At 39.8% G+C, this 25,940-nt stretch overlaps 1 protein-coding gene across 4 annotated transcripts in view; it reads right to left on the bottom strand.

The window, feature by feature from the left end:
• Positions 1-25,940, bottom strand: part of PRDM10 (PR/SET domain 10) — a 98,956-nt gene that overhangs the window by 49,329 nt on the left and 23,687 nt on the right. The window contains exons 2-4 of one of the 4 annotated variants that reach the window (XM_047878930.1): positions 14,546-14,733; positions 12,141-12,305; positions 10,071-10,130 (exon numbers count right to left, since the gene is read on the bottom strand). In XM_047878930.1, coding sequence (XP_047734886.1) covers positions 10,071-10,130; positions 12,141-12,305; positions 14,546-14,614 — 294 coding nt within the window. In that variant the 5' untranslated portion in view covers positions 14,615-14,733. Of the gene's footprint in view, positions 1-10,070; positions 10,131-12,140; positions 12,306-14,521; positions 14,734-25,940 lie in introns of all 4 variants that reach the window. The other 3 variants (XM_047878929.1, XM_047878932.1, XM_047878933.1) reach the window with 3 other exon arrangements.

The following is a 25,940-nucleotide window of genomic DNA, read 5'->3' on the forward strand; positions in this document are numbered from 1 at the left end:
CAGCTTACGATTACTGCCCAATATTTGAAGCACTCAGGCTCCAGAGAGCAGATAAAATCAGTTACCTCAAAAGAGCATGAGCATGTTTAAACATGCATTCATTTAACCCAGGAGCCAGACTCGTATATGACATTCCATCTCTGGCTCAGGGCCTTTTAGAAGCTTTTATATGAGAGAACAAAATTCTGGGAGATGCTTCAGCATCACAATAAAAACAGGATAAAACATCCACTGAAGTGAGACTCGTCAAGGAAAAGAACGAGGGACTTCTGGCAATGAAACTGCGTGCATCACCTCCCCCTGGATCCTCTCCTGATCCTGCAACCAAGCTATTCTTGCTATCTCAGAGTGCGTTTTCCTTATCACCCTTTATTCGAAGCCACTTAAATTTCATGCCAGCATTAGTGATGAATGTTATCACACACTGAACAAACTAAAGCATATATATCCACCTCTACTCCACATAAATTCTTTATCACTTTGCAGAGCCAACCGAAACGAATGAATTCAGTAACCCAGAGTTATCCCAGTGAAGCTGTGATGCATTTTTTCCCAACAGATGCTGCTAGAGAGACTGTGGTTGGGCAAGGTTACCGCTGGCTTCTGGCCACTGCTGAGAAAGCTGACATTAAAATAGTACCAACAACCTCCTCCTCCCCCGTGCTGGAACACTCCTGAAAGGCTGTAGCAACTAAAAGACTTGAATCCTTCAGCATTAGCTTGAAGAACTGACGCTAAAGCAGAGGTTGTGTATAGACCAGAATCACGCGAGATACTGTGAGCGTTAGTGTCGATGATAATCACTTCTAGGTAACCAGTGTATTTCTAGGTAGCACAGACCTTAATACACAGTGGGCACACCTTACAAATTTGTTTAATTAATAATTCAAAGCCAACTGACATTTCTGGAGAGCTAGGCATGTCTTTAAATTCCTTTGAGGTCGGGTAACACTACCACACGGCTCCTAAGTGACAGAGAGGGAATTCAAATTCAGACTCTGCCCTGCTTTTTCCACTCCGTCACAGTGGCACCTATGTGGTTAAGTCTGTTCAAGGAGGGCACCAGAGGAGGTAAACATCACACACACCTTGAATACCAGAGCAACAAGGTAACCACACCTGCTCCGGAGGCACCAACCAGGCAGTGAGGAGGCGAGCTGTGTGTGCCAAGTTCACTCACAGGAAGTGAGTAAGCAACAAAAATATGTTAATCCTATGCACTTTATCATGCACAACAAAACACAGGACAAGGAAAAAGAATGTGTTCAACTTATGGTACACTTTCTCCTGCCCACTTAATATCAGTCTCCGTAATTATTTCTGAAATTACATAATGCATTTCAGGATACAATGTATCCCAGAAGTGAAATATGAAACTACATTGGACAGCAGCAAACACAACAGAATGCTTCTGGATTCCTACTGAGACCAATTATCATTGTAGCATATTTCCTTCTCAGTGTGTGGGGAGTCACACATGTTCATTTTCAGAAACAAAGGGGAGAGCGTGCTTCTAGGTCTGGAGAGTGCCAGTTTCTTCCTTAAGGACAAGGGATGCACATATATGAAAAAGGCTTCAGATGAATGTTGCCACCACTATAAACAACTGAAAATAGGAAAGTTTTTGTTAAGGGGAGAGAGGAAAAAGCACTCATCCGCTGTGGTAAACTGTCACTCTTAACTTCCTATCTAGAATTTTTCCAGGTCACAGAATAAACTGACCATCTCTAAGGTATTTATCAGAGGCAGAAATAAAAGCCATGCTGGTTGAAAGGAAACTGCAAGAAGGAAAGGTGCTAAGCCAATAGTTACACCGCCTCGTAAAGCCAGGGCTCAGAGAGCTCTCCGACTACAAAACATGAGAGGAGCAGATTGTTTCTGGAGATTAGAGAAAATGAAGGGCTCTTTGAGGTGCCAAGGGCAGCAAAACTTCTAATTAAAACTATGCCTTGATATTAAAACAACAAAATGCCATTTTGCCTATCAGATTGGCAAAATTTGAAAAGAATGCAAATACTCAGTGTGGCAAGGGTGAGTGGAAATAGGTATTCGCACGTATCGTTAGTGGGAAGGTAAATTCTTCAGCATCTGCAAAGCAATTTAGAGAGTCTTATCAAAATAACTTTCCCAAGTGCTCACTTCCGCAGCACATATACAAAATAACTCCCTCTCATCCCCGCAAATAACTTTCCCGTTTATAATAACAATTTTCAATCCCAGACTTTAGCCTCTACTACAAAGCTGTCATCATCAAGACAGCATGGTATTAGCACAAAAACAGACACATAGACCAGTGGAATACAATAAAAACCCCAGAATTAGACCCACAAAAGTATGGCCAACTAATCTTTGACAAAGCAGGAAAGACTATCCAATGGAAAAAAGACAGTCTCTTTAACAAATGGTGCTGGGAGAACTGGACAGCAACATGCAGAAGAATGAAACTAGACCACTTTCTTACACCATTCACAAAAATAAACTCAAAATGAATAAAGGACCTGAATGTGAGACAGGAAACCATCAAATCCCTAGAGGAGAAAGCAGGAAAAAACCTCTCTGACCTCAGCCACAGCAATTTCTTACTTGACACATCCCCAAAGGCAATGGAATTAAAAGCAAAAATGAACTATTGGGACCTCCTGAAGATAAAAAGCTTCTGCACTGCAAAGGAAACAATCAACAAAACTAAAAGGCAACCAACAGAATGGGAAAAAATATTTGCAAATGACATATCGGACAAAGGGCTAGTATCCAAAATCTATAAAGAACTCACCAAACTCCACACCGAAAAACAAATAACCCAGTGAAGAAATGGGCAGAAAACATGAATAGACACTTCTCTAAAGAAGACATCCAGATGGCCAACAGGCACATGAAAAGATGCTCAACGTCGCTCCTCATCAGGGAAATACAAATCAAAACCACACTGAGATACCACCTCACACCAGTCAGAGTGGCTAAAATGAACAAATCAGGAGACTATAAAGGCTGGAGAGGATGTGGAAAAATGGGAACCCTCTTGTACTGTTGGTGGGAATGCAAACTGGTACAGCCACTCTGGAAAACAGTGTGGAGGTTCCTCCAAAAATTAAAAATAGATCTACCCTATGGCCCAGCAATAGCACTGCTAGGAATTTACCCAAGGGATACAGGAGTGCTGACACATAGGGGCACTTGTACCCCAATGTTTATAGCAATGCTTTCAACAATAGCCAAATTGTAGAAAGAGCCTAAATGTCCATCAACTGACAAATGGATAAAGAAATTGTGGTTTATACACACAATGGAATACTACGTGGCAATGAGAAAGAATGAAATATGGCCTTTTGTAACAATGTGGATGGAACTGGAGAGTGTTATGTTAAGTGAAATAAGTCACACAGAGAAAGACAGATACCATATGTTTTCACTCTTATGTGGATCCTGAGAAACTTAACAGAAGACCATGGGGGAGGCGAAGGAAAAAAAAAAAAGGTTAGAGAGGGAGGGAGCCAAAACATAAGAGACTCTTAAAAACTGAGAACAAACTGAGGGTTGATGGGGGGTGGGAGGGAGGGAGGGTGTGGTGATGGGTATTGAGGAGGGCACCTGTTGGGATGAGCACTGGGTGTTGTATGGAAACCAATTTGACAATAAATTTCATATTAAAAAAAGAAAGAAAGAAAGAAAATAATAAAATAAATAAAAAATAAATAAATAAAACAATTTTCAACACATCAATTAGCGAGAACAGTATAATAAACCTCATGCGCCCATCACTCAGCTTCAACAATTATCAATTCAACGCCAACCTTATTTCAGTTATCCTGCCACTCACTTTCCCCCTCACTAAATTATTTTGAAACAAACTTCTGACATGATACGTTTTCATCTATAAATAAATGGCTTAGTAGATATCTCAAAAAGAAAAGAACTTCTGCATTGTATGCATCATTCCTTAGTAATATCAAATATGTAGCTGGTGTTAGAATTTCCTCAATTGTCTTACACTGCTGCATTTTTTTAAAGTTATTCATTTATTTATTTATTTTGAGAGAGAGAGAGAAAGTGTGGGAGAGAGAGGGAGACAGAGAGAGGGAAAGAGAATCCCAAGCAGGCTCCACTCAGCACGGAGCCCAACTCAGGGCTGGATCCCATAACCATGAGATCATGAACTGAGCCAATAACAAGACACCGTGGGGCGCCTAGGTGGCTCAGTCAGTTAGGCATTCGACTTTGGCTAAGGTCATGATCTAGCGGCTTGTGAGTTTGAGCCCCACATTGGGCTCTATGCTGACAACTCAGAGCCTGGAGCCAGCTTTGGATTCTGTGTGTGTCTCTCTGTCTCTCTCCTGCTCGTGCTCTCTCTCTCTCAAAAATAAATTTTAAAAATTAAAAAAAAAAAAAGAGTCAGACGCCAAACTGAGCCACTCAGGTGCCCCTCATGCTGCTGTTTTTGAACAGTTAGTTTGTTCAAATCAGGACTCAAGGTCCACATATCACATGTGATGGATATGTCTGTGAAGACTCCTTGAATGTGTAAATTCCTGTTCCTCTTCTTTTCCTTCACAATTTACATGTGGAAGAAAATAGGCCATTTGTCCAAAGATCTTCCCACAGTCCAACTACACTGACTGCATCCTTTTGTGTCTTTCACTTGTTCCATTTTGTCTACTGTGCTTCCTCTAAGCTGAAAGTAGAATCTGGAGATGTAATGAGATTCAGGTGTTCGGTGTTGGGGGAGGAACACTTCATATGTTGTAAAATGCAAAGGAGGTACACAACACCAGGAGGCCTATAATGAATGGTTCTCTCTTCTCAGTGATATTAACTATGTCCAGAGGGTTAGGTCGAGCCATCCATTATAAAGTGCCTCATCAGCTTTTTCCTGATGCTTTCAGACTATTGTTGATGATCATTGCCTAGATCCCCATTTCATTAGGAAATGAAAAATGGTGATATTCCAAGCCAATCACCCTCTCTTTATTTATTAGTTGGAATGCTCCTATAAAGAAATTTCCCTCAAGTAATTATTTACCTGAGTGCATTCAGAGAGAAAGGCTAGATTCCTTTCCAACATTTGCCAGTTTTTCAAATAATGTGGTCGTCCCCAACATCCTCAAAGAGTGACCAATGAGTTACTTCTTTTACTATTTAATGACCTTACGGATTTGAAATATATTTGATGTATTTCAATCTATTGTTGATGCTTTCCTTTTTTTACAGGTCAAATGTCCCATTTTGACATTTTCAAGCTGGATTGTGAGTTCTTTCCACAGGACCCCAGAAGTTTTCACTACCTTTCTTGCATTCTGACAAGACACTTGAGGCACATCTTGTATATTTCCTGTCCCAGAGCTTGAATCTGCCATTTCCCTTTTATTGGAAAATTATATTAGAGACCACATTGGCTCATTGTTACTGGATTGATGACTCGGGCTAAACCTTTTCAGTGGTCCAAACTAGAAAACATGTGTTTTAAGAGAAAACACATTATGAGTTTACACAGACATTCTAATTCAGATTTAGCATTCTGGGATTTTATTTAACTTGTTTGATTTTTACATCTGTATCTTTTTTTCACTTTTACAAAAAATCTTGGCTCTTAAATAACTTTAAATATGAATACCTCTAGTCTCTATCATTTCTCTTTGGGGAATTTATTCTAAGGAAATAAGTGGATATGATATCTATGGCAATGTTCTATATAGTAGCAAAAAAAGAAAATAACTTACATATAAAACAATAAACAGAGAATATAAATAATAGAATGCTATACAGGGGCACCTGGGTGGTTCAGTCAGTTGAGCACCTGACTTTGGCTCAGGTCATGATTTCATGGTTCATGAGTTCAAGCCCAACATCCAGCTCACTGCTGTCAGCACAGAGCCTGCTTCAGATCATCTGCCCCCCTCTCTCTCTGCCCATCCCCCACTTATGCTCCCTCTCTCTCTCTGTCTCTCTCTCTCTCTCTCCAAACATTAAACATTAAAACATTAAACAAACATTAAAATACATATACATATATATATATATATATATTCATGCTATACAGTCAATAATGACAATGTAGCTTTTCAGGATGCTATTAAAAGAAAAAAATCAAGATGAAAGCTACTTCTGTTTTCTCTTCTTTTTTAAAAAAATGAGCTGTAATTGACATATAACATTATATTAGTTTCAGGTATACAACATAATGATTTGATATTTGAAAGTCATTTTAAAAGAAAAAATTGAATACTCTAGTTGAAAACACCATCGACTACTGAATAAATATGCAAAATCCAAACAAAATATTAGCAAACCAAATTCAGACATATATGAAAAGGATCAAGTAGAGTTTATTCCAGAGTGCAAGTCTGGCTTAATTTGTAAACATCAATTAATATAATTCACCATATTAACAGAAAAGAGGAGAAAAATCTCAACAGATTCAGAAAAAGCATTTGAGAAAAGTCAACATCCATAGGGGCGCCTGGGTGGCTCAGTCTGCTAAGCATGTAACTACTGATTTTGGCTCAGGTCATGACTTCATGGTTCCTGAGATCCCTGCCACGCCAGGCATGGAGCCTGCTTGGGATTCTCTCTCCCTCTCTCTAAGCGTATTATGTGCTCTCTCTCAAAATAAATAAATAGACATTTAAATATATATATTTTAAAAATCCTACATTAAACATCATTTTTAATAGTGAAAATTTTTCCTTTGAGACCAGGAAGGGAAAAAAAGAAACCTACTAGCACCACTTCTATTCAACAATGTATTAGAGATCCCAGCCAATAGATGAAAAGGGGAACGAAAAAGAAATAAAATTAAAAGATATAAGGTTTAGGAAGTATCGGAAAGAAAGAAAAGTGTCAGTATTCACAGACAACATGACTGTTTGTTAAGAAAATCCAAAATAAAAGTTAGAAAATGAAAACTTTAGAGGCGCTTGGGTGGTTCCTTCGGTTAAGTGCCCGACTTTGGCTCAGGTCATGATCTCGTGGTCCGTGAATTTGAGCCCCACATTGGGCTCTGTGCTGACAGGTCAGAGCCTAGAGCCTGCTTCGGATTCTGTGTCTCCCTCTTTCTCTGCCCCTCCCCTGCTCATACTCTGTCTCTGTCTCTCCCTCTCTCAAAAATAAACAAACATTTAAAAAAATGAAAACTTTAAAAATTATACCACTTATAATATCATCAAACACACCAAATATCCAGGAATAAGTCTACTGAAGGATGTGTAAGACTCACTACTCAGAAGATAGTTTTTTAACTTTTATTTTAAACTTAGGGATATATCATGTCCGCAGATTGGAGGACTCAAAACTATAAAGATGTCAATTCTTCACAAACTGATTCATAGATACAATGAAATTCCAAGTGAAATAAATCCTGCAGGACTTTTGTGGACACTTCCAGTTTGATTCTAACATGCATGTGGAAAAGCAAGGGGCCAAGAAACTCTTGAAGAACAAAGTGGAGAAAGGATCACACTCTGGAATATATATTGTGATATATTCATAAAACCGAATACTAGATGGCAATAAAACAAGAGGGAAACAAAACCCCACAGCTTCAACACAACAACAACACAACAACACAAACGGATCTCTGGGGACTTATGCTGAACAAGAGAAGCCACAAAGAAAGGAAATGATACTAAATAGTTCCATTTATATACAGTTCAAGACCATGGAATATTAATCTCCGATGTTAGCAAGCAGGTGAGTAGTTACTTTGAGGAGGAAGGAACAAGAAGTGATTAGGAGGAAGCATGAGGTTGGCTTTCAGGAGCTGGGAATGTTCTATATATCTGTGTGTTGGTTATACTGCATGCTTACTTCACAATATATCAGTGTGCTATATGCTTACAATCTTTTGTGCTTTTCTAGATGTATGTTGTAAGTCGGACACAAAGGAAACTACACAATAACATGGAAGAGAACAGATATAAAAATGATTATACAGAATAGATTAGGTACAGAACTAGAAGAAGAGTCAATATACTTGTGACTGATGTTCCTGAAAAGTAAACATATCAAATGAAACTGAAAAGATTTTCAAAAGTCTGATAAATGAAAACGCTCCTGAAATAGTCTTAACCTATACATCTCAAGGACATACACTGTATAGGGAAATTCTTTTCATATGCTGGCGAAGTCATTAGACTTCCAAGGAAAACTTCAAGGATAAAGTATCAGATAGGCATGAAGACAGAGAAGGAATGAGGAAAATAATCAAAATTAGACTCAAGATTTCTACAGATTAAATGCCAGTAGAGAATGCAGCTAAACTCTAAATAACTGTGGTTAGTGAGCAGGACATAAATATATGAGTCACAATAATAATGCACCTGACACAGAACAGTGGTGAGGACACTGGGAGGAAGTGTCAGCGTCAGTGATGCTCTTATCACAGCAGGAGCCAAGGACAACACAGGGCTAGAGCTCAAGTGCAGTCCAGGAGAACATGATGACTCCAACCTCCTTTACTTTCACCTCAGTTTTATTTTCTTCTGCTGAAGTCAATTTAAGTTTAAAGCATTTAGATTCGTAACAGCATTTAGGGCACAATGCCATTTCTCCCCCCCACCCCCCCATGCCTGTTTATTTGTATGTCTAGAAGGATGTCTGGAATAATAGTCACCAAATATTAAGTTAATGAGGATGTTTCTGGACAGAATTTTTTTTTATGTACTTCTTTTTTTTGTTTTTGTTTTTTGTATTGCTTCAATATTTTATGAAAAAAAATTCATTACCCCAAAACTGAGTAAATGAACTAATCACCTAGGAAAGACAAAATTTTTTTTTCTGTCAAGTTGTCAAAACTAATTAAATCTAGCCTTTGCTTGCTTGATGGAATCAATAAATACAGAAAAGGACATGATTTGTCAAGAATATACCTAATTATTTTAAAACTATTAAAATAAAATAACTCTGCTATGGACTGTGTCTCCCCAAAATTTGTATGTTGAAAGCTAATCCCCACACCTGAAACTAATATAACACTGTATATTAGCTACACAGGGAATAAAAATAAAGAAAGCTAATCCTTAATGTAATGATATTAGGAGGTGGGGCCTCTGAGAGGTGATTAGGTATTGAAGGTAGAGCCCTCGTGAATGGGCATCCCCAGACACCTGGAGACTTCTTAGCCTCCAAAACTGTGAGAAATAAATTTCTATTGTTTATAAGCCACCCAGTGTATCATATTGTATTTCAGCAGCCTCAACAGATTAAGACAAATTCTCACTCAAGTTCACAGACACCACAAAATTGCAGATTATTATCAATCAGGAATAAATTCAACTATAACTTAAATGACAAAGACTCCTAAGAATTCTCTCTAGATTTCATAAATAACATTAACAAAACTACTGTTCATATTTCAAATGGAAGTATCTGAATCATCTACTAAAAGAATTTAAATGCACAAAGTGCTCACTAATGGGAATTTACTTCATAATCACTCATGACACTCAGTAGTACTGCTAAGTAACAGTCACGCTAGCCAACATGGAAATAAAACCATTTGGATCCATAGCTCCTTTACAGTAAGACTGAGGGGTATCTAGCTTCTATACCTTCTTTACCAGCTTCACAATCTGGAGGAAAATAAGGAAGAAATACCTCAAAGTAAAATAGAACATACTAGAAATATGGATAAAAGGGGAAAAAAACATTTTAAAAGAAAACCAAGAAGGATCTCAATTTTTCAGAAGCTAGGATGAGAAAGGGTGCTATCAAATTTACATGTCGAAATGTTTTCCCTAATATTTAAAAATAGGAAAAGTACCAAAATGTTTCCAAATTTCCAAAAAGAGACATTTTTTAACTCAGGATTATTCTTTGGAACTTGAATCAATATCTTATTGATAGACTTAATTTTCACATTTTCCTAATGAATCATTTTCTTATTACCAGACTACTTCAATATGTACTGATTGGAATGTGTTCGGGCTATGTTTTGCTTTGTTTTCATCAAAGGAAGTAGAGACCATTTGTAACACATAAGAAATAGACAACCAGAGAATGCACAGCATAGGGTGGGGGAGGGGGGCACATTCCAGGGAACGGTAAACAATAAAAAGGCAAAAAAAGCAACTCATTACCTGCTGAGCTGTAGCATCCTGCTGGACATAAGCTACCTGCCCTGGGTCTGTAAACAGAGTCTAGGCAAAAAAACAAAACAAAACAAAAAACATATCAATAAATCTTTAGACAGCTTGCCTGCACAGGAAAAATTCTTGACAGGCTTTGTTCCCATGTAGCTAGTAATAATCCTTCATTAATAAAGAAGATAAAGATAGTAATCGTACTTTTAGCTAAAGCCTTTCATTCAGAGGGCTCCAAAGAGATTGTATAAGTTAACCATCTCAACTAGCTAACATACTGGACAATTTTACTCTTAAGCGAAATCTCTCTTGAGGTTGAATGTCAGCACTAATTAAAAGGGCATGTCACAGAAACGTAAAAGACATGGCATGAACAAGGGTGTATACATTCACACATGACACTATACATCACAGGAGGAGACTCGTGATTAAGCGAAAATGGATAGAGACACAGACACACAGAAAACTAGTATATACACAAGGATATTTTTCAAACACAATGCATGCTCATTGCAAAAAAGAACGAGAAGGAAAATAAGTTGAATTTAATGTTCCACAGATTCATCCCTGGATAAAGCCAGTAAAATCATAATTTTGAAAAGTTCTCATTATAAACACATAATAATTTGGGTCATGATACAACAAAGCTAACTAGAGAAGGAAAATCTTCAAAGTTATTTTAGCCAAGGCACCACAAAAAATCACCAATCCAGAAAAGTTTTCTTTCCTCTAATTTGTTCAAGCCTTTAGCAAACCTAGGGGAATAAGAACTGTAGTTGAGTTTTGATTCCAGAGGTACACATAGGAGAATTTCAGCCAGTTTTAAGATTTCTTAGACTTGGTATTTAAAACTTATGGTTAAGTCAGGGGGGCACCAGCCTGGCTCAGTCAGAAAAACAGGTGACTCTTGATCTCAGGGTTGTGAGTTCAAGCCCCACCTTGGGTGTAGAGATTACTAAATTTAAATAAACTTAAAAAAATTATCACAAGTCAAACATCTAATTTTTCTAGTAAGTCAGACATTTGTACTTTTCTTCATAATCAGACATTTAGTAACATAGTAATAAACTAAAGTTGGGCTCTTTACATAAACTATATGACCTTATTTTAATATATTTTAATATAGTTATGTGACTAAAACGCAGCAGAGGCATTCTGAAAGTACCATCTGACTATTTGGTGATTTCACCTTCATATAAATTTGAAAGGTATTAATTAGGTGGGCCCTATTTCTTCTTGAGAGTGACTAGAGTCTCTTGATTAAATATTGGATGAGGGTAAATTTTTATTACCAGAATTCTACTATAAAAGTATGGAACTTTTTTGTAAATACATTTAGAAGTGCTCTGTGCATTCTAAAGTGGTAACATACAAACTAACAATTAAATATTTGTGGGGGTTTGGGGGTTTGGGTTTTTTTTTTTTTAAGATTCTATTTTCAAGTAATCTCTATACCCATCGTGGGGTTCTAACTCACAATCCCAAGATCAAGAGTCACATGCTTTTCCAGCTGAGCCAGCCAGGTGCCCACCTGTGTATATATATGTGTCATGCATTTGGAAACTAACACCCCAAGTCACTGAGAAAAAAATAAAATAAAAGTAATTCTAATTGTGCAGCATTTACCTTTGCTTCCATCGCAGTTCTACAAATCAGTAAATTAATAAATAGTAGTTAATAAGCTAGTAGGACTTTTTGCTTACACATTTAACTGAAATAGTCTGTATGGTTTTCACTGATCTGTCTTTGATTAAGCTATTCGAAACTAAATGCCATTTTTGACCTGGTTCTTGATACAAAGAAAAGTAACAAGTTGAGAATCAATAGTGACTGGGACAAGAACTCATGGGAAGGCAGTGCTCTAACTCCTTATCATATTTAATTTAAATAAACAAAGCACATCTTCCTCTGCCAAGATAGTTATAAGCTCCCGAAGAGCACAAATCTTATCTGAAGCATATCATACATCACCACACCTAGCACAGTGACTGGCAGAGAATGAACACAGAAGTCACTGGTGAGTTAACCAATTAACAAACGAACTACAAACAATAATCCTTCACATGCCTGTGCAGCTTCCACAGGATGGATGTACACCAGCGTATGCTCAGGACCGTCCACTGAAGCGTAGGAGGCACCATCTGCCGTGTATACCACCTGCTGGGGTGGACGAACCTGGTCATCGGTGTAGACAATCTGAGCCACAGTTCCAGCGTCAGGAACAAAGTGCACCTGGGGCAAAAAGCAGCAAGTAGGTAGAAAGTGTCCTTGTAGAACAAAACCAATCTCACAAAGCTGTATGGCTGACCAAGCACAGTACACGGTTGCATTTCTAAAACATCCCCAATGAAAGAAGAATTGATACACCTTCATCTACACTATTAGTGACTTGGAGACAGGATCCAATGACCTTGTTGTCAGATCATTTACTGCTTTATATTAAGCAACTGATATAAATCTCTCTTTGCCTCGAATGTCCAATGCAGACATCTCTTTTGGGGAGTCCTGAGGGGGCAGTTAGCTAAACCTGGAAATGTGACTGAAGATTCCTGGTTGTCGATATGACCAAAATACAAAATACAAATTATTCTGTAGTATAAAAAAATGTCAACTCAAAAGCCAATGGCTCTCAACACATCATAAATATCATGCTTTATAACTAACAGTGCCTTTCGGGAGACACATTAACACAAGGTCACTTTCTTTCCTACATGTTTTTTCACAATCCAAGTCTATATGGACACATGTCAGTGACCGTTTGCTAAATCAGTGAGTGTAACTGCAGTTACACTGTATTGCAGTTATCACCAAGGTAAGTAATTTTCTATCTACCAAGAACTAAAGCAGAAACTGAATTCTATAAAATGCTTTCTGAGTAGTCAGCTTTGGAGGTTTGAATTCTTGAAGGCTGGAGCTTGGCACATAGCCTGATGCCTGATATTGAAGGTATGGAAGCAGATGGCCAAGTACACATTTTGGGAGAGAAATAATTTATGTGCTGATACTGAAGTTAGGTTGGGATCTTTACTCTTATATCATTTTGGCTTCAGACCTAACTTGTTTTCTTCCAGTGTTCTCCAGTGGAGAATAGTAGATTCCAAAGATGAAATAAGCAAATCTAATCCCCAGAAAGAAACCTGGGGACCAAACAGAATCAAACCATCAGAGAAATAAAAGAAACCTCCACTTCTATACTCAGTGATTAGTCCAGTTTCTACACAAATTTGATTGTCTATGAAGATATAATTTGTCTATTGGAAGAATTAAGCTTATAACATATTTGCAGTTTTAAGTGCTACATGATAATTTTGTGACTTTAGATTTGTTCATTAACATCAAAACTTGGTCTCCATCACTCAGCACTTTGCTAAATCAGAGTTCTTGGCTAGGAAAAGAATCAAGTGAGAAGGGGGACTTCAATGAGGGGTGTTGAGCTCTACTATCTGGTTACCTACAAATGGGGACCCTGTTTCTGAATGAACTACATTTTTGTTTATAAACAAAATACACCAAAATGCATAGCTACATGAAAGTTGTCTTCAAAATGTTTTCTATGAGAAACAGCACAGTTTTCTCAGTTATTCTGCTAGAAGCATCACTAGAACGTTTGTTTGTTTGTTTGTTTGTTTGTTTGTTTGTTTTTAAGTATTGAAGATCAACTTTATTTATTGTAACATTTGTCATACTACTTAAGCTAAATGAAATGTGTATATTTAAGGATCTCAATGTTAACTGCCTGATTTTGATTATAATACTAAGGTTATGTAATTTAACAAAACACTGAATTAAAATTGCATATTTTATTACAATGCTTAAAAATCAAGTTTTATACTTTGGCCACGTATGGTTCCATATGACTGCTGACTGTTCCCAAAATTCAAATCCACACCAAAAAAGCAGACATTTGCCTTTGCTAAGAATATTCAAAAGAACATGCAGCTGGCTATGATCACAGTCCAAAAGGCAGTGATCATCCATTATGGCCACATTTTAGTAAGTGACTAACCTCCAAAGAGGTTGACTCAATGGGACCACTTTCAATTAGACCTTTACATTCTGAATTTGAAAGAAAAGAAAAAGCCACTCTACAGACACACTTTGTGCTTCATTACACGTGAAGAATCAAAACCCTATAGGAGATAACATAAAAGAAACACACTACAGTTGGAGGCTTTCAGTGCCAATAACATAAAATAAACCAGTGAAACAAAGTATGACGATAAGTTGCAGAAATGGCAGAGAAGCCTGTTGGGGGGGGGGGGGGTCACAGAGCTCCTCTAAATCATAGTGACTCACACTGATGGAGCATTCAAAGTGCTAAAACCCTCCTTATTCCTCCTGTGCAAGTCCTGTGTGCTGCTCCCTCCCAGCTACTCATCCCTACAGAGAAGCTGCAATTTCTGTAGCTGTCCGCAAACTGTACCCAGCTGAAAAACTGTTATCAGTACCAAGCTGGAAAGGCCACTCTTCACCTGTGCAGCATTCTCTTCATGTTCTGCAGATGTAGACCACACGTGTGAGCTGTCATCTTTGGAATCCATCCTTCCCCCTACTGGACAGCTCCACGTCCAGGGCACCTAGAACAGCACAGGGTGGGGGACAGTCATCTGTCCACCACGCACGTGTTCATGAAGGACAGAAAGACCTCTCTGCAACGTGCCTGAAAAGAGAGAGAAAAGGAACCACATCTTTAAATAGATAAATGCATTTTAGTAAATTGAAGTTTCAACCACAGAGAGAGAGAAAAAAAGAGCTTTGTAAAAGATAACACACCTGGACAAAAAGGTAAAAATGGAGAAATTATTTATAATGATAATACAATGTATTGCATGCTTGCTATGTTCTACACACTCATTAGATAGGTGTAACCCTCACTTAAAATACTGAAGGTCTGGGGGCGCCTGGGTGGCTCAGTTGGTTAAGTGTCCGACTTCAGCTCAGGTCATGATCTCACAGTCTGTGGGGTTCAGGCCCCACGTCGGGCTCTGTGCTGACAGCTCAGAGCCTGGAGCCTGCTTCGGATTCTGTCTCCCTCTCTCTGCTCCTCCCCTGCTCGCTCTCTCTCTCTCTCTCTCTCTCTCTCTCTCTCTCTCCCTCTCTCAAAAATAAATAAACCCTCATCAGGGAAATACAAATCAAACCACACTGAGATACTACCTCACGCCGGTCAGAGTGGCTAAAATGAACAAATCAGGAGACTGCTGGAGAGGATGTGGAGAAATGGGAGCCCTCTTGCACTGTTGGTGGGAATGCAAACTGGTACACCCACTCTGGAAAACAGTGTGGAGGTCCTCCAAAAATTAAAAATAGATCTTCCCTATGACCCAGAAATAGCACTGCTAGGGATACAGGAGTGCTGACGCATAGGGGCACTTGTACCCCAATGTTTATAGCAGTGCTTTCAACAATAGCCAAATTATAGAAAGAGCCTAAATGTCCATCAACTGACAAATGGATAAAGAAATTGTGGTTTATATACACAATGGAATACTACGTGGCAATGAGAAAGAATGAAATATGGCCTTTTGTAACAATGTGGATGGAAATGGAGACTGTTATGCTAAGTGAAATAAGTCACACAGAGAAAGACAGATACCATATGTTTTCACTCTTATGTGGATCCTGAGAAACTTAACAGAAGACCATGGGGGAGGGGAAGGGGGAAAAAAAAGTTACAGAGAGGGAAGGAGGCAAACTGTAAGAGACTCTTAAATATTGAGAACAAACTGAGGGTTGATGGGAGGTGGGGGAGAGGGGAAAGTGGGTGATGGGCATTGAGGAGGGCACCTGTTGGGATGAGCACTGGGTGTTGTATGGAAACCAATTTGACAATAAATTATATAAATAAATAAATAAATAAACAAACAAACAAACATTAAAAAAAAAATTTTTTTAATACTGAAGGTCTGGAGTGCCTGGCTGGCTTCAATAGCAGAGTACACGACTCTTGGTCTTGGGGTCATGAGTTCGAGCCCCATGTTAGGGGTAGGGTTAACTTAAAAAATAAATAAATGAATGAATAAATACGGAAGGTCAACAATGTGGAATAGAGAGGGGAGAAAAGCTAACGGTAGCTCTCTTAGCTCTGCTGATAAGGAGAATGAAGTTCCTGGATGGTAAACACAGATAAGTGATGGGTTCACATGCACTCCTGAATGCTGCACGGCCCCAGCTCAGCTCTCCCCTGCACACTTGCTTAAACACTGACCTCTTATACCCCCTACTTGAAATGTATAGCAGAATCATAAAAGTCACAAAACAAGGGAAAAATGGCAGGCGAGGAGGGCTGAGTTTTCTGAGTTTTCTAAGTTCACAATTTGGTGAACACAAATGTAGACTGTTTCCCATTTGGTCAATACAGGAGCAATTAATGAACAAATCACAAGCCTTACTAAACATCAACATGCACTAACTCTGCATCTTGAAACCCTATTGTTTTCCAAAATAGGCGTTTTAAGGAAATCAATCTTCCTGGGGTGCCTGGGTGGCTCAGTCACTTAAGTGTCCAACTTCAGCTCAGGTCACGATCTCACAGTCTGAGTTCAAGCCCCACGTCGGGCTCTGTGCTGAGAGCTCTGTGCTGACAGCTCCGAGCTTGGAGCCTGCTTCGGATTCTGTGACTCCTTCTCTCTCTGCCCCTCCCCCGCTCACACTCGGTGTCTCTCTCTCTCTCTCTCTCAAAAATAAACATTTAAAAATTTTCTTTTTAATTAAAAAAAAAGAGGAAATCAATCTTTCCTTTTCATAATGATAAAACACTGACATATTAAGAGTCACGTGAGATTTGCTGTTTAATAGGGCAGCTGTGCCTGATATACATTCTCCCACCACCCCATGAAAGTAGCATACGTAAACAGAAAAGGTTAAAACTGCTCAGAACACCATTAAACCAAAGGTAAGGAAGACCAGATCCAGTCAGAATTTTCCCCATTATCAATGGAAATAAGCCAAGAAGCACATTCTTAGATTGTACATGCTCCAACCTCTGAACCAGAATAAGACCCAAAGAAGAATGAAAGAAAAGACGGGAACATCCAATGTCTGGGCCTTACTCTGGAATACAGTAACTGCCACATCCCAACCGCCTGGCAGCCTCTTCCGACCTTCTGAGGAGACTGTTCCTGCTTCATCTCAGCACAGTCAGCCTTACCCCCACAGAAACCATACCCACCACACACAGTCACCCCCCATACAGCCTACTCTTCTCTCCATCAGAGGGTACTAGAAACAACACCCACATCTACCAACAGGTGCATGTACAAACAAAGGGGTTTGGGGAACTTTCTCATAAATGGAAATGTTCTTTATCTTATCTAGACTGGTGGGTAGTTACAGAGGGAATATGTGTGTCAACAGGGGAGCCTGGGTGGCTCAGTTGGTTAAGTGTCTGACTTCAGTTCAGGTCATGATCTCACAGTTTGTGAGATCTAGCCCAGCATCCAGCTCTCGGCTCGGATCTTCTGTCCCCAACCCCCTCTCTGCCCCTCCTTGAGGGTTCTCTCTCTCAAAGTAAATAAATAAACTTAAAAAAAAAAAAAAGTCATCAACGTATTCAATTAAAATATGTGCAAATTAGGCTGGGTGGTGCAGCTGTACAGAGAGCAGAGCCTGGGGCCTGCTTCAGATTCTGTGCCTCCCTCTCTCTCTGCCCCTCCCCTGCTCCCTCCCTCCCTCTCTCTCTCTCTCTCTGTCTCTCAAAACTAAATAAACATTTTTAAAAAATTTGTTTAATATATGTACATTACACCCTAAAAAAAGTTTATTATTGTTTAAAAAAAAGCATACTTTCCTTATATAACAGTGCCATTTAAGCATGTATAAAAAAGACATTCAGGGCAAGCTATACAATATGTGGCTTATAAGTCAACAAAGCTGTTATTTTTTTTTAAGTTTATTTATTTATTTTGAGGGAGTGTGTAAGCACGGGAGGGACAGAGAGAGAGGGAGAGAGAATCCCAAGCAGGCTCCATGCTGTCAGCCCAGAGCCCAATGCGGGGCTCAGTCCTACGAACTGTGAGATCATGACCTGAGCCGAAACCAAGAATCAGACATCTAGCCGACTGAGCCACCCAGGCACCCCACCTGTTATTTTTTTAAAGGAACAAATATATAAAGAAATCTAGGACTAAATGTTATCAAAGATATAAAGATCTACATGAAGAAAACCATAAAATTGTATAAGAGGATATAAAAGGCTCAGTATTATAAAATCACAAAATGTTCCATACAGGAAATATTTTTTTTAATAGTTTGACAGAATAGCTGCAAAATGGTAGAAAGAATACCTGTATTTCTTCACTCAGACTCACCAAATGGTAACACTTTTCCCCATTTACTTTACCATTCTTTCTTTCTCTCTCCTCCCTTTTTTGCTTTTTACCTGAACTACTTGAGAGTAAGTTGCAGACAATGCCACTTTACTACTAAAATCATAAGTGCCTATTTCCTAAAAATGGGACTTTTTCTCATGGTACTACTATCAAAACCAGGAAGACACAATGTAACAGTGCTATTGCCTAATTTACAGACCTTATTCATATTTTGCTAATTGTCTGTCTAGTTAATGTCTTTTATGGTGAAAGAAACAACTTTCTTTCTGGCCCTGGATCCAATCTGGCATTGTACACAGTGCGTTCAGTTGTCATATCCCCCCCATCCCCTCTGATCTGGAACAGTCCCCTAGTCTTTCTTAGCCATCCATGACCTTGACATTTTTGAAATGCACAGGCCATTTATTTTTCAGGCTGTTCCTCAATTTGAGTTTGTCTGATGTTTCTTCATGGTTAGATCCAGGATATGTATTTTTAGCAGGCATACCACAAAAGAGATGCTGTACCCTTCCTATACAGGAATTTGAGATATTTTTCTCAACGCGGTTCATTGATTGCACAAATACGCAAGTACATACTATGCCAGGCACTGGGATGGAGCAAGGACGAAGGCAGGCTTATCCCACACATTCGTGAAACATACACAGCCTTGAAAGCCTTTCTGTATTTGTTTTCATTTCTAGGAAGGTGCTTACTATTTGAAATCCAAATTCAAGACACACAAAAGGTATATAGCAGACAATCTCCCTACCTAGAATCCCTTAACCACTCTACAGAAGTAACCTATATTACCAATCTCTGTCTATCCTTCCACAGATATTTTATGCATGTACAAACAAAAATAGAGGGGTGCCTGCCTGGTGGCTCAGTCAGTAAAGCATGCAATTCTTGATCCCTGGGTTGTGAGTTCAAGCCCCACATTGGACATAGGGCTTGCATACAAGCATACATACATACATACATACATACATACATACATACATATACTCTCTGCCTCTCCCACCACAAATGACAGTGTACTATTGATTCTATGCAAAGTAACATCTCTTCTAAATAATGTTTATTCCACATAATGCCCTACCTTTTATATTGTCCCACATCTATATGTCATTTCCTCATTCTTTAGCACAGCTGCATCATTTCATTATATAAATATATTCTAATTCATTTAATCAATCTCTTTTTGATCAACACTTAGGTTATTTCTTTTTTATTATTTTATATTTTTTACATATATTTATTTTTGAGAAACAGAGTGAGACAAAGCATGAGCGGGGAAGGGGCAGAGAGAGAAGGAGACACAGAATCTGAAGCAGGCTCCAGGCTCTGAGCTGTCAGCACAGAGCCTGATGCGGGGCTTGAACCCACAAACTGCGAGATCATGACCTGAGCCAAAGTCGGACGCTCAACAACTAAGCCACCCAGGCGCCCCAACACTTACGTTATTTCTAATCTTTTCCTATTACAAGCAATACTGTGATAATAACTTGGACACTGTTTTACATTTGTTCAGATCTTGAATTCCTTTGAAGCCTCTGAGGGAAGATGCTGAATCATTTAGAGAGGCTGTCTGACTCGTAAGTTGTTACTAGTTTTCAAATTACAACCGTGGCACACGGTGAGTGAGGGCACAGGGGACACACAGGGAAAAGTCCTCTGACCTGTGCAGAGGCAGTAGTCAGTACAAGAACACAGTGGTTAAGAGCTTGGGCTCTGGACCTGGATTTGGGTAGCAATTCTGAAACATAACTGACCTCACACAGAACACAGAAGTTCTCTAAATTCCCCTTCCATCTCTGTAAAATGGTAATCATAAGGTTATTGAGAGAATGACGTGATATAATAAATGTGAAGTGCTTATTAACACAATGCCTGCTATATAACACATATTAGCTTTAAAAAAAAAAAGGTATTCAATCATGTTTCTATCAAATTGTCTGGCTCTCCAATCTCAACTATTAAGTTCTTACAGGCCAAGGAATGTGTGTGCTCACGAGAGGAACTCCAGATCTGCCATGTGCCAGGTACCCAATAATCTGTATGGAGTGTTCAAAGCAATTCCAGTGTGCTAGGGAAAACAGGACACCTGGTCCCAAATGGGTGCTCAAGAAGGGGCTCAGAGAAGAGGGCACCTGAAGGAAGGAGAAGAGCAGGTAAGCAAAACAGGAAGGGACAGGACATTTGCTCCAGACTGAAACATCTTGTTTCTAATCTTACCCAAATAAGAGAGTAGACGTTACACGGCATAAAACACCAGTAAGCTACACAAGGCAAGGATAAAGGGCAGAAAAAAAAGGAAATAACTACTTAGCAGATGTGGAGTAAAACAACGCAATAGTTAATCTACACGTAGGAAAGCTTGCCAGTAAAATTTAGCAACGAGGATGTGAAATACTGCTCACAGTCGCATTTCCCAATAATTTTAGAATACCATTAGCAAATAAAGGAACCCAAGAGGGTGAGAACTCTTTAATTCGGAAAGTGTCCGGAATCCAAAGCAGTCCCTAGAATACCCACTTGGTAGTTCTTGTTCTTTAAAATATAGTTATAAACCTATTCAGCTTCTGTAGCTATGAAACTACTTAAAACACCAGTGTGACATTCCATAATTACTTACTGTTTAATAAATTGCTCAAGAAAACTAAATTCTAAAGGGTGCCTGACTGGCTCAGTCAGTAGAGCATGTACTCTTGATCTCAGAGTGGTGGGTTCAAGCCCCATGTTGGGTGTAGAGATTACTTAAAAATAAAATCTTTAGGGGTGCCTGGGTGGCTCAGTCGATTAAGCATCCGACTTCGGCTCGGGTCATGATCTCAAGGTTTGTGAGTCTGAGCCCCGCGTCGGGCTCTGTGCTGACAGCTTGGAGCCTGGAGCCTGCTTCGGATTCTGTGTCTCCCTCTCTCTCTCTGCCCCTTCCCTGCTCATGCTCTCTCTCTCTCAAAAATAAATATTAAAAAAAAATTTTAATCAAATCTTTAAGAAAAAAAACCACCTAAATTCTAGACATGACTCCACTACTAAGTAACTTTATATCCCCTATTATCAGTGTCCCCATTGTAAAATGAGAGTGTAAAGTGGTTTCTAAAGTCTAGTCCTGCCTTAAGCTTAGAGGGGAGGGGCATCTGGGTGGCTCAGTCAGTTAAGCATCTGACTCTTGGTTTCTGCTCAGGTCATGATCTCCACTGACTGAGCCAGCTAGGTACCCCCCTTGTTGATCTTGATTTATCTGAGACGGGGAGGAAGAGTCCAGGAACTACTTTAGTGCTGTCCAGCAGCCTGGTGCTGACAGCCTCCTAGCTAGCGATGGACATCCTTCCATTCCTCACCATTGTGCTTCTTCTAAGGCCTGAAAGAACTGGTAAACTACACACTACACTTTGTCTAGAAAATTGTCACCCATCTTCCCTGCTTTTACCCATTGTCCAAAATGTACAGATTTCATTTCCAGGAAAATAGGACATGATTGCATCTCTATCCTCTCTCTAAAGACTTTATTCAACAACTATTTATTAAGTACTTAGTATATGCCAGGTACAATTCTGGGTCCTTAAGACCTGGATGGCTCAGTTGTTAGGCGTCCAACTCTTGGTTTCAGCTCAGGTCACAATCTTGTGGTTCATGGGTTCAGCCCCACATCAGGCTCTGCTCTGATAGCACGGATCTTGCTTGGGATTCTGTCTCCCTCTCTCTCTGCCCCTCTCCCACTCATGCATGCTCTCTCTCTCTCTCTCTCTCTCTCTCTTTCTCATAAATAAATAAATAAACATAGAAAAAAAAAGAAACATCAGTGTATCAAAAACAAAAACAAGGACACCTGTGTGGCTCAGTCGGTTAAGCATCAGACTTCAGCTCAGGTCATGATCTTGTGGTTCATGAGTTTGAGCCCCACATCAGGCTCTGTGCTGACAGCTCAGAGCCTGGAGCCTGCTTCGGTTTCTGTGTCTCCCTCTCTCTCTGCCCATCCCCTGCTTGTGCTCTGTCTCTATCTCTCAAAAATAAAAATAAACATTAAAATAAATAAATAAATAAATAAATAAACAAATAAATAATCCTTGCCTCCTTGAAGCTTCTAGTCTAGTTATTTTTTCTTGAATAATGTTATATAGTTGAAAGTATGAACTTTATAATCAGACAAACCTGGGTTCTACTCTCCCAAATCTACCAGGTGCTTAGTAGCTCTGACGTTAGTAAGCCACACACTGATCCCCAGTTTTCTCATCTGAAAATCCAAATGATCTGCCCAGCATGGTTGTTGTTGGAATTAACAATCTATATTTTGTCAAGCCTATAATGCATTTCCCCCCACATTTTAACACTTCTGAATCCATTTTACAACTGTTGTGTCCTGTGGCCACTATCTTCCAGGTGGCAGTCAGGATGTGGATGCCACTGCCTGCTTGTGTGTGACCTTGCTCACAGCCATTCATTAGCTCTGTCCTCGCTTCACTGAGTCATGATGTTGTCAGCACTGGACACCCTGAGTGTAACTGCCATTTTAAATGTCTTCAAAAAGATTACACTATAATTTGGCATTAAAACTGAAAGGCATGGGAACAGCCGCTAAGCATAAATTTGATTAGGGAAGCAAATATTCATCACTGGGAAAATAACCTTAACAACCAAGGGCCAATATAGGACCTGGGGAGACAGTGATGGCAATGAATATGCACTGTTATTACTGAGATACGGACAACACTAGCCTGCCACAGATCGAGTGAAAAAACACTGGGATTAAAACTCCCAGAATGGGTACTAGCCGCTTGGAGGAGATTCCTGGAGACAGTACGCCTTCTTTTAAGAAATACTGCATCACCAACACTCTTGATGACACGGAGATACATCAATGACTCTGAGTCAAAAAAGATTCTGAAGAGTCAGACTCTGGAAGTGATAAAATTGGGGGAATACCTTAATCAATTTATTTCACTTACATTTTCCCTTTTATGTGTGCATAAGAGCAACGTGATAAAAATCCATGTTTAAATAAATCTACAAGAGCTCTTTCAGTAAGTATATAATAAAAATTCTAAGCGGCAAAAGCACTTGTATCAGAGTTTAATTGGCAAGGCCTTTTCTTTTGTAACAATATATAAAGCAATTACGTATCTTACCATAGACATCTTAGATTCAATAAAACATGGTAACACTTGGGATAACATAGCATAATGATGAACATTCAAGAAATGGCAGCAATATTTTTTCATGCTTTGTGAACATCAAACACATAAAAAGGTGAGCAAAAACCCTGCTCCTGTAGAATTCACAGTCTGGTGGAGGAGACAGGCGGCCCAATTCCCAGCTCATCCCAGTAATACTTGCATGAAAAGACTGACCACGCTGAAGAGTAAGGGGAAGGAAGAAGGAAAGATACATGCCTGCTGTTCCAGCCAGTTCACTAATAAGGTTGGGTCTAAACAGGTCAATGGAGCGTGCTACTGTGCCCAGCCTCCCCAAATGCCGGCCCTCCTCCTACTTCCTAGAGTTCCCATCCTGCCATTCACCCCTGAGCCATACCCCTCATCATCCACCAGCCTAGTTCCCACCACCACTGGGCCTAGAGGGCTAAATGAAGCCACTACTCTAGAACTGCCCAGGACTTCAAGTTGAGAGACTCTCACTTCATCACCTGAATGTAGAGGTGTTAGACAAGGCACAGGTCTGCCTTCAAAGGTAGATGTGTACCTAAGATAAGGGTTGAACTATAAACACAATTTCACTTTAAAATGTTGTTATACAGTGGCGCCTGGGTGGCTCAGTTGGTTGAGCATCTAACTCTTAATCTCAGCTCGGGTCACGATCTCAGGGTTCGTGGGGTGGAGCCCCGCATCGGGCTGTGTGCTGATGGCGTGGAGTCTACTTGGCATTCTCTCCCTCCCCCTCATTTTCTGCCCCTCCCCCACTTGCACATACACTTTCTCCCTTTCAAAATAAACAAAGAAATACATTAAAAAAATTTTTAATGTTGTTATACATAGTTATTGTGGCACCTGGGTGGTTCAGTGGGTTGAGTGTCCCACTCTTCATTTTGGCTCAGGTCACTATCTCATGGTTCACAGGATCAAGCCCTGCATCAGGCTCTGTGCTGACAGCTCGGATCCTGCTTGGGATTCTCTCTCTCTCTCTGCCCTTCCCCCCACCTCCACCACACATGTGCTCTCTCTTTCTCTCTCTGTCTCTCTCTCTCTCTCTCTCTCTCTCTCTCTCTCAAAAATAAACATTTTTTAAACTAGAAAAAAATTAAAAATAAAAATAAAATGCTGTTACACAGAGAGATTAAATTCCATAGGATTATTGGTACATTATTAAAACTCAGAAACATTAAGAATTCAATAGCGGTTTCTGTATTGGCCTGGCACCTTATATGCCATCATTATTCATACAGAAAGAGCTGTCCCACATTCCAGACAGTGCACTTACAAATTAACTTTCCTGGCTCATTACAAACTGACTAATTATCATAAACTGCTGGCTCCTTCCCTGAAATCCAACACTAGACACACCATAGGAAGAAGCTAGAGGGAGACTGACAGATTTGCAAAATGAACGTAAAAAGTGTGGGAAATAAAATGGAGGAAGCGGAGTCTCAATCCGGAGAAGGAGCTGTGGATGGGCTCATGAGGGGAACAGAAGGGGACCAGTCACCACAGAAGGGGAGGAGGAGGCAGAGTGTTTGTGTAGATCTCGCCCTAATATTTCCCTGAGCTCCCACTGCCCACATTGTACCTATCATCACTGCCACGCAGGAACAGAGGAGCCAGCCCAGTGCTGCCAGAGGTAAGGAATCCTCAAGGTAGCACAAGAAGGCTGGGTGGCAAACAGACCACAGGCCAGGCAGGAGACTGGCTAGCTGCCTCCCCTCGGGGTGAGGACAGAAGTGTGCACAGACAAGAGGTTTTTCTGGGGCAAGCAGAATATGGCTGGGCCCAGAGGCCCGCTGACCTGATACACAAACAACTGCTTATGGTCATTGTTTGATCTTTCACCTTCCTTTGAACGAGTATGAACAGCTACACGGTGACTTCAGCTGACCCTTGTATAAAAAGATCATCCCTCAAGAATGTTCACATAGAGGGGCGCCTGGGTGGCTCAGTCAGCTGAGCGTCCAACTTTGGCTCAGGTCATGATCTCCAGTTCGTGAGTTCGAGCCCCACATTGGGCTCGCTGCTGTCAGTGTGGATCCTGCTTTGGATCCTCTGTCCCCCTCCGTCTCTGCCCTTTCCCCACTCCCTCTCTCTCAAAAATTAACATTAAAAAAAAAATAGGATACTCACATAGAAATTAGTCTCCACTTAAAGGAGAGCTGCTTGAGCTTGCTTTAAATTAGTTTCCATAAACACTACAGCAACTGGAATAGGAACTCAGATTTGCTGTATTTCTAGCAGGGCAAGCTTTGGAGTCAGATAGCCTGGCTTAGAATCTTGGATCTGACCCTTAGAGCTTTTGACAATTTGTTTACTCTCTCTGAGCTTCAGATTCTTCAGCCTTAAGGACAAAGAATAAAGTATATTAGGTATTTAATGATAGATAACAATTATAA

Source organism: Prionailurus viverrinus, chromosome D1, assembly GCF_022837055.1.
Source record: "Prionailurus viverrinus isolate Anna chromosome D1, UM_Priviv_1.0, whole genome shotgun sequence".
In the NCBI taxonomy this organism is placed as follows: Eukaryota; Metazoa; Chordata; class Mammalia; order Carnivora; family Felidae; genus Prionailurus; species Prionailurus viverrinus.